At 41.3% G+C, this 13,508-nt stretch overlaps 1 protein-coding gene across 21 annotated transcripts in view; it reads right to left on the reverse strand.

Moving 5' to 3' along the window:
- LOC108050738 (heterogeneous nuclear ribonucleoprotein L-like) overlaps positions 1-13,508 on the reverse strand; it is a 104,542-nt gene that overhangs the window by 41,578 nt on the left and 49,456 nt on the right. For 16 of the 21 annotated variants that reach the window (XM_017132551.2, XM_017132552.2, XM_044462059.1 and 13 more), the window contains exons 4-5: positions 3,812-3,994; positions 3,664-3,742 (exon numbers count right to left, since the gene is read on the reverse strand). In XM_017132551.2, coding sequence (XP_016988040.1) covers positions 3,664-3,742; positions 3,812-3,994 — 262 coding nt within the window. The remainder of the gene's footprint in view (positions 1-3,663; positions 3,743-3,811; positions 3,995-13,508) is intronic. The other 5 variants (XM_044462060.1, XM_044462063.1, XM_044462071.1 and 2 more) reach the window with 1 other exon arrangement.

Below are 13,508 nucleotides of genomic sequence, written 5' to 3' on the forward strand. Positions count from 1 at the left end.
CTGGGGCCCCCAACATAATTTAATCATAAACATAAAATAGTTTTGTCATGTTTTATTATTCAACTTCTTGAAGGGAGAGAAGAGAGAGAGGTCCTTTTTAATGCCCTCCAGTGCGGCTCCTCATCAACCGCTGGTGTGTCCCTTGTTGTGGCTTTCTTTTTATGACATTTGGCCTTTCCCTTCCCCTTTTCTTTGTCTGGTTTTATTTGTGTCCCGCCTTTTATTGAAATTTTTTTGTAGCTACCAACCAAGGTAGCAGAGTTCCCTGACTTATCCCTGTTCCACTTTCTATGATTGTTATTTTGCTGCTGTTTCCGTGCATTCGGAAATAAAATAAATAATGACTGCCATTACGGTGCAGGTTTTTCTTTTTATTTTTGGGAGGAGGGAAAGCCCCGGGGGAAAACTTTTTCATGGGCTGCCTACTGACTTTTCTGTGGTTAATTATGGCCAGGTTCTTTGTGGTTATCAGGATACGCAATCAAGGCCCGAAACTGGATTCTATTAGCGGAAGGGGTCGCCCATTTTTCTAGAGAACTTACGCCCCATAAAAACTCCAATTTTGTGCACAATTTCAAGGAAGCAGACAAAAGTGTCTCTAATCAATTTCAGCAGGCAGCAATTCCTCAGCCACAAAACCAAATTAACTCGGCGACAAACTATCCGGCAAAACGAAACTGTCACTTTGCATCAGGCCGTGGAGTAATCGCTTGAAAATGCACGTAGGTTTGTCAAGTTGCAGTCGTCGTAGGGTAAGTAAAAAAAGAAAAATCGAACGTCCTTGAGCCAAAAGTGCGCTAAACCAGCCAGAAAGCAAAAACAATTTGCGGCCAAATAAAGAACAAGAAAGAGAACATCGCGTGACAACACGAAGGCAAATACAGGCGACTACTGATGAGCAGCCAGGATCCATCTGAACTGCCGGAGGCGAAAGGATAACCCCAGGACGAAAGACGGAAGACGCAGCCACGCCGGATGACAGCGAAATGAGTAGAAAATTAACAAAACGCGCATAGATAAAGTGCAGGGGGATGGAAATTTGCTCTGGAAAATATGCACAACCGTGGCGGTTGTCAAATGCAAATGCAAATACAAATTTTCGGTGTGTACTTGATGAAGTTTCAGCTGCAGCAGGAGCCAAGTCAAAGCTTTCTCGACAGCTAAAATGATGGGGACGTTGGCTGGCGAAATGGGTGGGTGAGCACTCAAGTCAACTTGTTAAAAACTTCTTTGCTACTTTAGACGACCAGCAAGCCAGCCAACCAACCAGCCATCCACTCATTTCGAATGCTTTTTTGGAGACTCTTGTTTACCCAAGGCGGTGTCCTCGTTCTCGTTCACGTGCTGGCATTTGTATCGATTGCCTCGAAGACTCCTTTCGTCCGGAAAAGGTGAGGGAAAGCCACGGACACAGGAAAGGATAGTTGAAGACTGGAAAAAGCGTTGGGGTTGAGCGCAAAATCTTATGCAAATATTATGTTTGCATTTTCCACTTTATATTTAACTTGCCTCACTTCACTTTTTGTTTTCCTTCGCTACGTCGTTGTACTTTCCCGCTTGTTATTGTTGTTAAGACAATAAAGAAGTCGGGTCGAAATTGACGTGGAAAGTAAATTGTGGACGTGGATTGTTACTTGCTACGATTTTAATGAATTCTATTGATTTTACTTGGCAGCAGGTCGAGAGTCCTTTCATGTCAGTTGTCCGCTTCTCCAAGCAAGTGGGTGAAAACTATTGGTCAGTGCTTGACACAAGTGGTCATTTAAATATTGCATATCTATCAAGGCGATTAGGGGTTCTGAATGTTAAGGTAGCTCTATTGTTAACTCGAGCAAATCGCCCTCGATGAAGGTCTAATAAATGTCAAGAACGCCCTTTTTTTGTATTTAGCTGACGAGGAACTTCATTAAATATGATCCTACTATTTGTATACCAAAAATTACTATCTTTGGTTCTACTTCAATATATATTCTTAATAGGATAAAACCCTTAAATAAGATCTAAAACGAATCACGTAATTCATAGGATCAGTTCACAGAAAAACATATACTTAGGAAAGCATCTAAAAAGGCAATTCTTTGAACAAATTCCTGGGCTTTTCCTAGCGCAATCCTATCAAGAGCATCATCATTTACAAAGGAGATGAAAGGGCCACCTTCGACTCGCTCCTTTTCGACTGGAATCGTTGGCACAGTTGCATGTTCATTATGTTGGACACAAAGATAGTGCCGGGCCTAATTTGCAAACTGGCAGCACCGCCCACGCCCCCGTAATGTGCTGACAATGAGGCTGTAGCTACACATCTCCGCCCACGAGTTCCTGCATTTCATGGAGGCGGCGCCAAGTTCATTCAGTTTTCCCATTCATTGATGGCAGCCGGGCAGCAAATGGTTGCAACTCGGCTCTGTGGGGAAAAAACAAACACTGGGAATGCGGGGCAGTGGAGGATGCGGCTGGGATGTGGCAGACTTTTGGCCTCCAAATGGAAATGGCAATACAACAGGGCGGATGAATGCTGCCGAGGATCAGCCAATGTTTGTGTCTGTGTCCAGGGCAGCAAGAAAATAAAAAAAAAAAACGTGGAAACTCTGCCCCAACTGGCTGTCTGAGTTATTGTGGCTTTGTGTCTGATGTTGCTGCTGCAGCACTGCTGTTGCTGTTGTTGCAACTTTGGTTGCTATTGCTGTTGTGGCAACGTTGACACTTGGCAGCGTTAATAGTGCGTTGGCCTGGACAGGATCCACTGGTGGCTCAGTTTGTCGGCCTTTTGATGTGTCCCCTCGTCTGTCGACCTCTTCTTCTCCAGCAACAAATTGCCCAGGCGGCACAGACAGCGGCAACAACAACGACAACGACGACAGCGACAAAATGTTGACAGTGTCGCCTGGTTGTCTGCCGCGAAACAGCCGGGCAAAGCATTTAATTTCATTTTTATTCAAAGTGAAATACACAAATTAAAAATGGCATTTAATGCGCAACTTTGTCGGCCGTCATAAGCACTGGGACACATGAAATGCGCAAAATGGTGCAGTGAGCATGGCAGGGGGGCGATGGTTTGGAATGGGCGTGGCACAAACAGGTGGCTATATTTCAGCTGACTGTCGGTGTGTGGGCCTTAATGTTTCTTTGAGCATCTCAAGAGTGTCGTTAAATGCTTGATTTAATGAGTTCTGGCCGTGGTTGTGTGAGTATGTTTTACGAGATCAGAAAAGTTGGTTAATAGGGGGAAAAAGGGGGGTGTTCTCTTAGACTAGGAGACCGCTAGGAAAACAACTAAGGAAGATGCACAGCCTAGGAATCACGCATACGCCACGTACAGCCGCCTCACAACGCTAACTAAAATATACATTTAGCAAAGGGTTACAAAGCCAAAGAGCTCTAAAAAGGCGCATGTCGACATGCTCCAGGATTTACCAACTTTTTGGACACAAAAAGCAATTAACTCTCCGTGTTTTCTTGGTGTAGCTGGGTGTGTTCTTGTGTGTGTGGTTGTATATGTTGTTGGTGTCAATGCGCGTGTCTATGATAGATATATAATGTCTATGTTGGTGACTGTGTGGTTGGGCGAGGGTGTGGGTGTGGGTGTAGGTGCTCGAGTTTTGTTGTATCGGTGCATTTCTTATCAACTAGTTTAGAAAAAGGTAGTAAAAAATTTGAACGCACTTTGTAGAATCTCACCTGTGCTGAGGGTATAGTCCCAGCTGGTGTCGGGCTCATTCTTGTAAACATTCAACTTCTCTGGCTGCAATTAAATAATTGTCACTGCCTTCGTAATTGGCTCAATTATCGACGATCAACCGATCGATCTTACCTTGGCATAATCAATTTTCAATGTGCAGCAACCGGCGTAGATGTCGGCGCCATTTAGATTCTCGCGAGCCCTGGTAGAAGCATCCAGATTATCAAACTCCACCATGGCCTGAACTCCGTTTTTCTTGAAGATGACAATACGCATTACTTGGCCATGTGGATGGCAGATCTTATGCAAGACATCCTGAAATTAAGTGAAATGGGGCAAGAAATTAGATACGAAAGCAATAAATAATGGAATATTTATGACAAAATACATGGTCCCTTTTTTTAAAGGTATTATTATTTATTATTTTGAATTTCCAAACTTTGTTTTTATTATAGCAAAATGAACCTACAAAAAGTCATAAAATTACATTATAATTTTACTTTTTAAAAGTTTTATAATCAATGTTTTTGTGGTTTTTTATGATTGTATATATGTATATACATTATTGGGAAATGTTACCATTTTCAGACCTATTTATCTGCTTGTATGGTTTGTTTTGTCAAAAGCTAGCAAATAAACCTTTATTTCCAAATTGATCAAATCAAGGTGAATGGCTAATTGGGAATAAATGATTTTCCATCCATTTGCTGACTCTTCGGTTTCAAAGTGACCATGGTGGACAATTTCACTTCGTTTACCTCCAATTTTAGTTGGGTGTTTGCAATTGTCTGGCATTATTCCAATTTCACATTTGGTTGGCCAACAGAGTTTGTTCCTTGTCAAAGTGACCGTTGTGGACTATTTCATTTCGTTTACCTCCAAATTTAGCTGTGTGTTTGCGTTTGTCTGGCATTATTGGAATTTCGCATTTGCTTCGGAGTTTGTTCCTTGTCAGCTGTGTGAAGCTCAAGAACTCATTAGCATAATTTAATAAGCACTTTCCGCTGTACTATGCCAAAGAAATTTCCCAATTAACATTCATAAATTTTCGGAAATTACGTTAATGAGTTTCGAGTGTGCTGAAGTGAGCCTGCCAGCAGCAAAAGCCGGGGCGTGTCAAGTCTAGGCCAACAAGAATGAAATAAGAATACCGCGGTAGCAGCGTCTGGAAATTGATGGCAAATTATAATGAGCATTGGCCGTTGGCATGGAAATTTATGGAAAATTTAAGCCAACAAATTTTGCCTTACCACGCCCCAAAAACTCTCTCCGCCCCTCCACTTTAAATCTGCAAACGACTTCTATTTATTCATTTTACAAGCGAAGTGTTCGCAAGATAGAAGGGGGCGCCTTTGGGTTGCTCAGAGGCCATAATGGGTTAAATGTTCAATTTGTTGTTACTCCCGCACCCGCGACAAAATGGGGAAAGAGGAAAAGTGGCAAAGCCGCTTTTGTCTTCGCCTATTTTTTGGGGAGCAGCTATATATATTTTGTTATTCATGAAATTCATCGATAAGTCCTCTGGCTCATGAAATTTTGAATCTTGTTGAAAACTTTCAACATTGATTTGCATTAGACATGAGAGAGATGGAGAAAAATGGCGCCTGCAGAGGGTAGCTACTTGATTAGGCGAAATTCCATCGAATTTTTTTTGGGTCTATGCAAATTCCCAGTGGCAAATTGTTTGGGGCAACTTTGAAATTGGGGATGAATGACTTTTAGCTATATATCGTTAAGATTGTTAAGTGCTGCGAAAGCATGACCATTTTCCATAATGGGTTTATTAATGAGCTGCGTAGAACAAAGCTTGGCCTTTCGTATCTCAAGAAAAATGAAGTCTTGGATTGCTCTAATTTACAAAAAATATCGATGAACCTTTTGGAATTTTTGCATTCGAGTTATAAATTGAAAACTATTTTCAGATGTAAACTTAACAGTTTATCCAATGACCATTAGGTTATTCTAGATCCATCCTTTGCTCAACACTTCCTCACAAATCATGTAACTGATAGTGGTTGTGTACCTTCTATTACTTAATTATTAATGCAGCTGCCAGCTTCTTCCCCTTCTTCTCCTCCAGCAATATTTTTTTGTTTACTCTTACACCCTAGTTCGCACACACTTAACACTTTCCCCGCCCCTCATCTGTCACTATCAACCGCAAAAGTTTTCTAATTAGTTTTTGTGTGCTCAGTGCGCTTTATAGTTGCGCATTCTGTCCATGGAAATACAGGAAAACAGAAGTGCCAAGCAGAGGAAGTGAACGGAAAGTGTGAGCTGATAAAAGGAAATGGAGTGGGAAGTGGAAAATGTAAAATGGGAGAGAGAACAGCAGTGAAAATACGTTTCTTTTTTTCCACCCCGCCCCCTCATTGTCATCTGGAATGACATTTTACAATTCGTTGCTGGCAATGGGAGATCTGCATTTAATGCGATTTGCCAGAGGTCCTGCAGCAGGACAAGCTTCGTAAATGGAAAAGTCAACGGAGGAACGTCGGTGGGTAGAAAAAAGGAGCCCAGGAAACTGGGAGACTGTCGCTCGATGGCGCACAAAATGTCTGCAATTATTGTAAATAGCGCAATCATCGAGCAAGTCAAGAGCGTCGCATCCTCGAAGGAAAACCGGAAGAAAGGAAGAAAGTGTGGGAGGGTCAGGAAAAATTACTCCTGTTTATGAGATCAGCTTATTGAATAAATGAGGCGCGTGCTCCAGCACTTTTCCCTCGCTTTTCCATTGGAGGAAGCTCCAACGGGTTGGTGGCCATTGGCCATGAAAGAAGGAAAGGATATTCAAGGCGCTGCCCACTCATTGTTTGCCGGTAATTTGAGTCCATTAGGTGAATGGCAATGGAGCTCCAGAGACAGAGGGCAGCTGAATGATGGAAGCTGATTAGAGCTGCTCCTCGGGGAATCATCAACGTTCTGGGGAAGTGTCAACTCTCGAGGGTCCTCGATTGGTAAATTAAACAAAGCGGTGTAAGTAAGTTATGCTTGGATCTTCGGAATGTATGGTTTGTACACCAAACACGATCTGAGTATTTCTAATGAAAAATAAAAAAGAATTCCATGCCTGAATTTACCTTAGCTTTTTAAATAAGCGAATACATCAGTACATTAGTCCACAATAGCTCGTTGTTTCTGAATTTTGTATTCAAACACAATCACATAACTATTTTTGTTTATATTAAAAGAATAACTTATTTCCAAAATCTTCAATAAATAATTTTGACAATAACCTTAAGCTCTTAAACCTGAAAACTAAAATAAACAGTTTGGCATTTGAAAACAAAATAACAGCAAACTAATAAATATGATATTTATGTATTCACTTTTGGTATGCTTTTATGCTCAAATAGTAGTTCAAATTTTAATTTTGCAATCAAATCTTTCTAATCTGCAGCTGTGGCAAAAGATTTTCGTAAAATAGGAAAAACGAGAAACTTTTTTTTTAGAACTCACTTTTGCAATTGAAAAACCGAGGGCAAGCAAATAAAAAAGTTCAACATTTCACGAGCTGTTGAAATTAAAAAACTAATCCGCAAGAAGGCGAGAAATAAAAATGCAAGCAACGAAGGCGGGGCAAAAAAAAAAGTAAAAACAAATAAACCGCCTCGAAATGAAAGTATTAATAAACCAAGGGGCGAGGCTGGATGAGGGGGGGCGATGTGGCGGCCGAAGGATATATGTACATATAGCGCGAATGCTGGACATCGGGGGCGGAGCATGAAACAGTTATTTAAAAAAATAAGAGCCCGACTTGCCAGGCAATACATACGTAAAATTTTATGCGCACTATAACTTGTTCGACTGGCGGGCCCCCAAAAGAACAGGACGCTGCGGAAAAAGGACTGCCAGCAGAAGCGGGAAAAATAAATTAATATTTTATCTAGAGCAGAGATTCGCTTGCACTGGCCACGCCCCCACCGCCGCCGACGCCTCCGCCCACTGCCATGCATTTTGTTTTGCCGTTTTATGGCCATCATCAAAAGCGCATTAAAATTTTACTAAGGCGTCATGCCAGAGGGGTTGATGTGAAAACGGAGGGGCAGGGTGTTCGTCGGGGGTGATTGTCCAGGCGTGCTAAATATTAAATCAGCGCAATGGCAGCAACCCAACAACAAAAACAATAACAGCAAAAAGAAGTCCACTGAGTATACCGGGAAAACATTTTAAGCGGCTTTCCGCAGGTCCATCAACGTCCTTTTCCATCCGTATCACTTGGCCCCACAAAAGGACACAAAAATGCAGGAGAAAATACGGTGGGGAAATCGCATTAAATATTAATAATAATGTGTGCTTAGTTGCGATATCAAATCATTTTGTGGTCAGCTATTGTCTTTTCGTTTTTCACTTTTATGGGGCTGACATTTTAGCAGTTACCGATTTCACGGCTAAAACAATGAAATCAACGTTGTGAAACATTACCAAATTAATGATAATTTAGGAAACAGAACCAAAGTAATAAAAGAAACTAAGATAAGCTGAATTTTGTCTCAACCAGCATAGAAAAAACAAACAAACCAAAATGTTTGTATGTATTTTCTCCCTTTGCTTTAATTTAGAATATTATTTTAATTTGAAATCCTTTCGCAGAGGAGTACTTTTAACTTCTACGTTTATTAAGCTGAAAATGAAGATTACCAAACTAAAATGTTATTTTGGATTTTTCGATAATGATGATTAGGGTTTCAAACTTCTTCCTGTGGAGAAGTTCGATCAATTGTTGTGGTTTGCACAGAAACTGGAAGTCATTGAACCAAACGCAAAGAGAAGAAATAACAAACGCAAATCGGAGTTCATTCGCCTTGCAATTCCCTGTTTTGGTATGGTTCTCCCCTTCGGATAACCGCAAAAATTCAACAAGTTTTTTTAAGCATTTGAATTTCTTATTGACCCATTTCTTCAGGGCAAAACACAAGGCGAAAGAGTCGAAGCCCGAGTCCAAAACAGAACGCGAACCTGTCCAAAGCCCATTTAAACCGGTTTCTACTCATTTGCAACACTTTCTGGCTGCAGCTGCCAGGGGAAGGTCGCTCCGCGGGGGAGGGGGTGTGGTGCCTCTTGGCCAAAATGCAAGATCTCCTGCCCCTTTCGCAAGTGCCGTTAGTTGTTAGCCAAAAGCAAGGCAAAGTAAAGCACACAAAAAATAAAGGAGAATCGCGGCCCTTGAGAGGCAAGTAAGTTTCAACAACTGGAAAGACTGGTTTTTTCGATTCGTTCCTTTTTTTTATGCATTTCCTTTGAAAGCAAGACTTTGCGGATTTATTAGAGCCGAAAGTAAAACAGAAGAAGGAAACAAAAGAAATTAAATCCTTGCGAAAGCAAAATAAATATCAACGCGGATTTGCCATTTTTCCACGGATTCAATTTTACTTATTTGACATCAAATATTTGCGGCCATTGATTGTAGTACTCTTTTGCTGTTGCTAAATGAAATTAACATACTGCATCCGTCTGTCAACAAAGGTTTTATATTTTAAACAACTCTATAAATAAAAACATAAATTTATGCGAAAAGCGATATACCTTGTTTTGACTCGGGGGCAAACACAAATCGCAGTGCAAGCCAAATAACGTGTCGCATCAGCAAAACTGTTTACAAACATCATTTCGATTTTCATTTCCATTTCATTCTCATTTCCATTTGCGTGTTCACAACCCCCTTTACTCCTCATCAAAAGCACGCCCAAATTAGCATAATACAAATTATCAAAATTGAAAAATCGCAGAGGCATAAAATATGCATACATTCGGTTGGAAAAGCTGATGTGAATGAAGTGGCAGGGGAGTTGCTAGTGTTGGATGGAAGTAAAATGGAAATAGAAAAATAGAAAAAAGCGAAAAGCAAATTGGAAAATTTTTGTGTGAAAGTGTCCAAACGGAGCATGCAACAACATAGCTATGTTGGAAATTTGAGGCAGAAAAAACCGAGATATAGAGACACTTCCGGCGGTTGAAAATGTGAGCAAAATGTAAATGAGTCAAAGATGAAGATACTAAACAGAGAGGAGACCCAAGAGGCGGACGTTGGGAAGCTAAGTGTCAGCTATAAAATATTGCCATTAACATTTAATTGAGGCCTCGGCAAAAAGGAAACTTGGAAAACTCTGTCGGTTGTGAAGTTGTTTTTAAGAGCCATTGAGGAGCCAATGGATGCCTCAATTAAGTGCTATGCTAATGGGTGGAAATTGTCAAGGTTTCTTTTACGAAAATGCAAAAAACTTCAAGTTTTTCTGAAGGCTAGTTGACCAGGTATATATTTTAAGAATAATTATGTTCTGATAGGAAAAGAAGTGAGCTATAGTTTTATTTTAGCTATTGTTTTAGTTAGAGATTTGTGTGGTTTTCATAAATATCTTTAAATTATAGAATCTTCGCAATGTTTTAACTGCTTCCTCATTTTAAAGAAGAACGTCATTTTGTATTTTACTCGTTTTTTGTGTTTCAATTACCAAGTTACAGCCAGAAAGTTATCTGTTTAAGGTCTGTGCCTGGCAAACAATTCGGAACTCGATTTCTTTTGACAAATTCGGTGCTTACCCTTATCGCACCTTAACGCGGTGCTTAAGTGGCCATTGCCGAGTCAGAAAAGAGGCTGCTAATTTTTTTCAAGCATCCTCCGCTCGCCCCCCGTCTGCAGACCTTCAGTTTCAGTTTTACAACCAATAAAAAGATTTTTATGACCACAAACATTAAAATGTTCAAATTGAAAATAAGCAGAAAACAAAACACGACGCACAAAGCAACAAAAGCGGAACATGAAAGGAGCAGGGCCAGCTCCAGGGAACACGAAAAGTGGAGGAAAGCAGCACGGGATACATTTTAAACCAAATTTATGTGTGGCACAAAGGCAGCGCTGAAAGCTGAAAGCTGAAGGAAGCGGAAGTTGGGCACCCGGGGAATCCAGGGGATCCGAAGGGCCCCGACTTTGGCAGGATGGTGAGGTGAGGTTACCGGGGGCCAGCTCCTGTCAGTGGCAAATAAAAGTCCAAAGACGCAGCCCGCTTAATGTGTGTGTTTGAAGTTGGCCAACAGGCTAACGCCCAAATGGGGAGTGGCGGCTGCCAAAGGACGAAGACAATGCTGGGAAATTACCAAAGCACAAGAGCCAATTCGAGGATGAAAATGTAAGCAAGAGGAAAGAAAAAAGAGAGGAGCAAAATCCAAGGGAAGGCAGGCGAAATGTGTGTCGCAATTGGTAAGACCTGTACAACGGGGCGGATTGAAGGCGGCGGTTTGAGGTGTACAACAGGGCGGATGGAAAAGCGGTAGCAGGCAGCGCCGCAACAAAATCAACAGTTAGCCAATGAGCCTGGAAGTGGCAGAGAGGATGGAAACGGGAAAACAACCCGTTAACATGAAAAGAGAGAGACGGACGCCAACCCGGGTAACGACTTGGGTGGCACCAGGTGGCAGCAGTCTGGTGCTTTAGGTGCCTTGGGTGGGTGAAAATCCACGTGGGCCCTGCCAGAAGTTGCACAAGACAATTATAAACGTAATGGCAACAACAGTTAGCCAAAGCAGAGGACCAAACAAAGGGAGAGTGGATGGAAAAAGTATCGTTAGTGAGCAGCAGCTGAACGCATAAATTCTGTTTAACAATGTCAAGTGGGGGTGGAAGACCGGTGGGAAAAACCCAGGGAAAACTGGTAAGACGCTGCGAACATCGCGTAGGTGTTGGTCGTTAGGCTAAAAAGCTAACGCAGATAATGTTCGTCCAGCTATTGCCCTCTCCCTCTTTCATTCTCTATCCCCAACTACAAGCACCCTTTTACACAGAAAAATGTTGCATTAAAAGAAATTTTAGTGGTTGGGGCTTGTAACCGTGTCAGGGTTGCTAAGGATTGCAGAGGAAATTAAAAAAAGGTGATTGGAAAAGATGTTTGGGCAAAGGCAAAGACTCGAAGGGAAATGGGAAAAGTTAGGCAAAAGCTAAGTGCTTAGAAGAAATTGAAAATGCTGAGATTGTATTGCCTTATCTTCATATAAGAGTTAAAATTGAAAAAGGGGGACTGTCATTAGGACGCGACCGAGATATAAATGTAGATAAAAAGGGGTGAAATGCAATAAAAGCAGCAAATGTGAGAAGGTAAAATATAGAAACAAATTTATAATTATTTTTTATTATTAATAATTAAAAATAGGGATTTTAAAGTAATCATATTGTTGATTCCGTTTTGAATATCTTTACTTTTTATTCAAGTAATTTAGGATTAAGGGTATTGCCCTTACTCAAATCGATTTCACATGAATGCAACTTGGCAACCCTGTCTGAGTTCACTTATTTCCACTTCCTTTCACCACCTGCACCTTATGCAATTGCGGCAGTAACTTCTGGACCCCATCCCCTGGATTACTATGGAGGCAGCGAAGGAGAAATTAGCAGGCAAACACGAGTAAAAGAAATAAATAAAACGAACGACAGGCAGACACGAACGAAGGCAACCGGGGATGGAAGTTGGCAGTTTGCAGTAAAAAAGGATAAACTGCGAGTGGATTGTGGGTGGCGGTGGGTGGAACCGTTGCGGAATGGCAGCCACACAAGCGACGTGCTCCCAACACTTCTTGAGTAATTCATAGAAAGGTCGTAAAAGTCGAGTCAAAGTAATTATGCTGGGAAAAAGGAAGCGAACTGAAGCCAGGATCCTGGATTCGGGATACAGGATTCAGGATCCAGGACCCGGGTCATTTGGGTTGTATGCAAGAGTTGTTAAGAAAAATACACATACACACACGCACACATCCGATGAGACTTGCGTTAATTGAGTGGGCCGCGCATGTGGGCGGGTCTGGGTGATGGAACGTGGACGGGGGGCGTGGCTGAGTGGGCGCGCTAAAGTGGCAGCCGCCGCCTTGCACCTTCTCCTTTCAACGGCGGCATCAAGTGGCAAAAGCCGCAGAAGTATGCAACAATTTTCAGCCGTGAGCGGATTTAACCCGGGCTCCGCCAGCGTAAAGGTGTAATGAATGTGCCTGAGGCGCTCCTTTATATACGGCATTACAATTCGCCTTTAATTGCTGAAAGCCCACAAATTACAAAAAGGAAAGACGGATGGGCTAATGAAACATGCGGGTGCAAGGCAAACGGAAGAGAATTCTCAGTGGATATGCAAGCGGAATTACGCGATTCCCGAGGTTACTATTTGCATTTAAATCAGCCGAAGGATAATGGTTTATTTCAATGGTAGTAATAAAATATAAGAAACCAATCTTAAAGATAGTTAAGCAAAACCAAATTAGTAATTTAAGATTGGCCAAATACTTTGTCTTCATATCTTTGTCTTAATTGTTGATAAAGTTTAATGGTTTTCAGTTAATTGCATTTAAAAAACATGTATAGATAACAAGTATAAGTTTTAGTACTCTATAAAATTTAAAATCAATCAAAATTTAACATCATTAGATTATTGATTCATTATTAACAATCATAATATCAAAATCAATGATATAAGTCCTCAACTATACATTATCCCATTAATTAATCGGTACTTTGTATTTAATTTTCCGCAAGCCACCATCTATAGCATGCACAGACATAATGCTAACTGATTTTGAAATCGATCTATCGTCAAGTTAAATTGCCATTTTCAATCCAAGTGCTGCAAAGGGTAATAATTACAGCTCGTCTCATTAACCATTGGGTATTAGTTGCATTTTGTGCAATTAGCAGGAGCCAGTGTACCGCCATCGACTTGCCAACTGGCTCAAGGATAAATGGATGCCAGCACACACACAGCTGCACAATGGCGCACACACTCGTGCACAAATGCAGCACCCTATTGACATTAATTGAATGAACCAATATGGACAGTTAGTTATTGAAACATGT

The sequence above is a fragment of the Drosophila rhopaloa genome, unplaced genomic scaffold (genome assembly GCF_018152115.1).
Source record: "Drosophila rhopaloa isolate 14029-0021.01 unplaced genomic scaffold, ASM1815211v1 contig_115, whole genome shotgun sequence".
In the NCBI taxonomy this organism is placed as follows: Eukaryota; Metazoa; Arthropoda; class Insecta; order Diptera; family Drosophilidae; genus Drosophila; species Drosophila rhopaloa.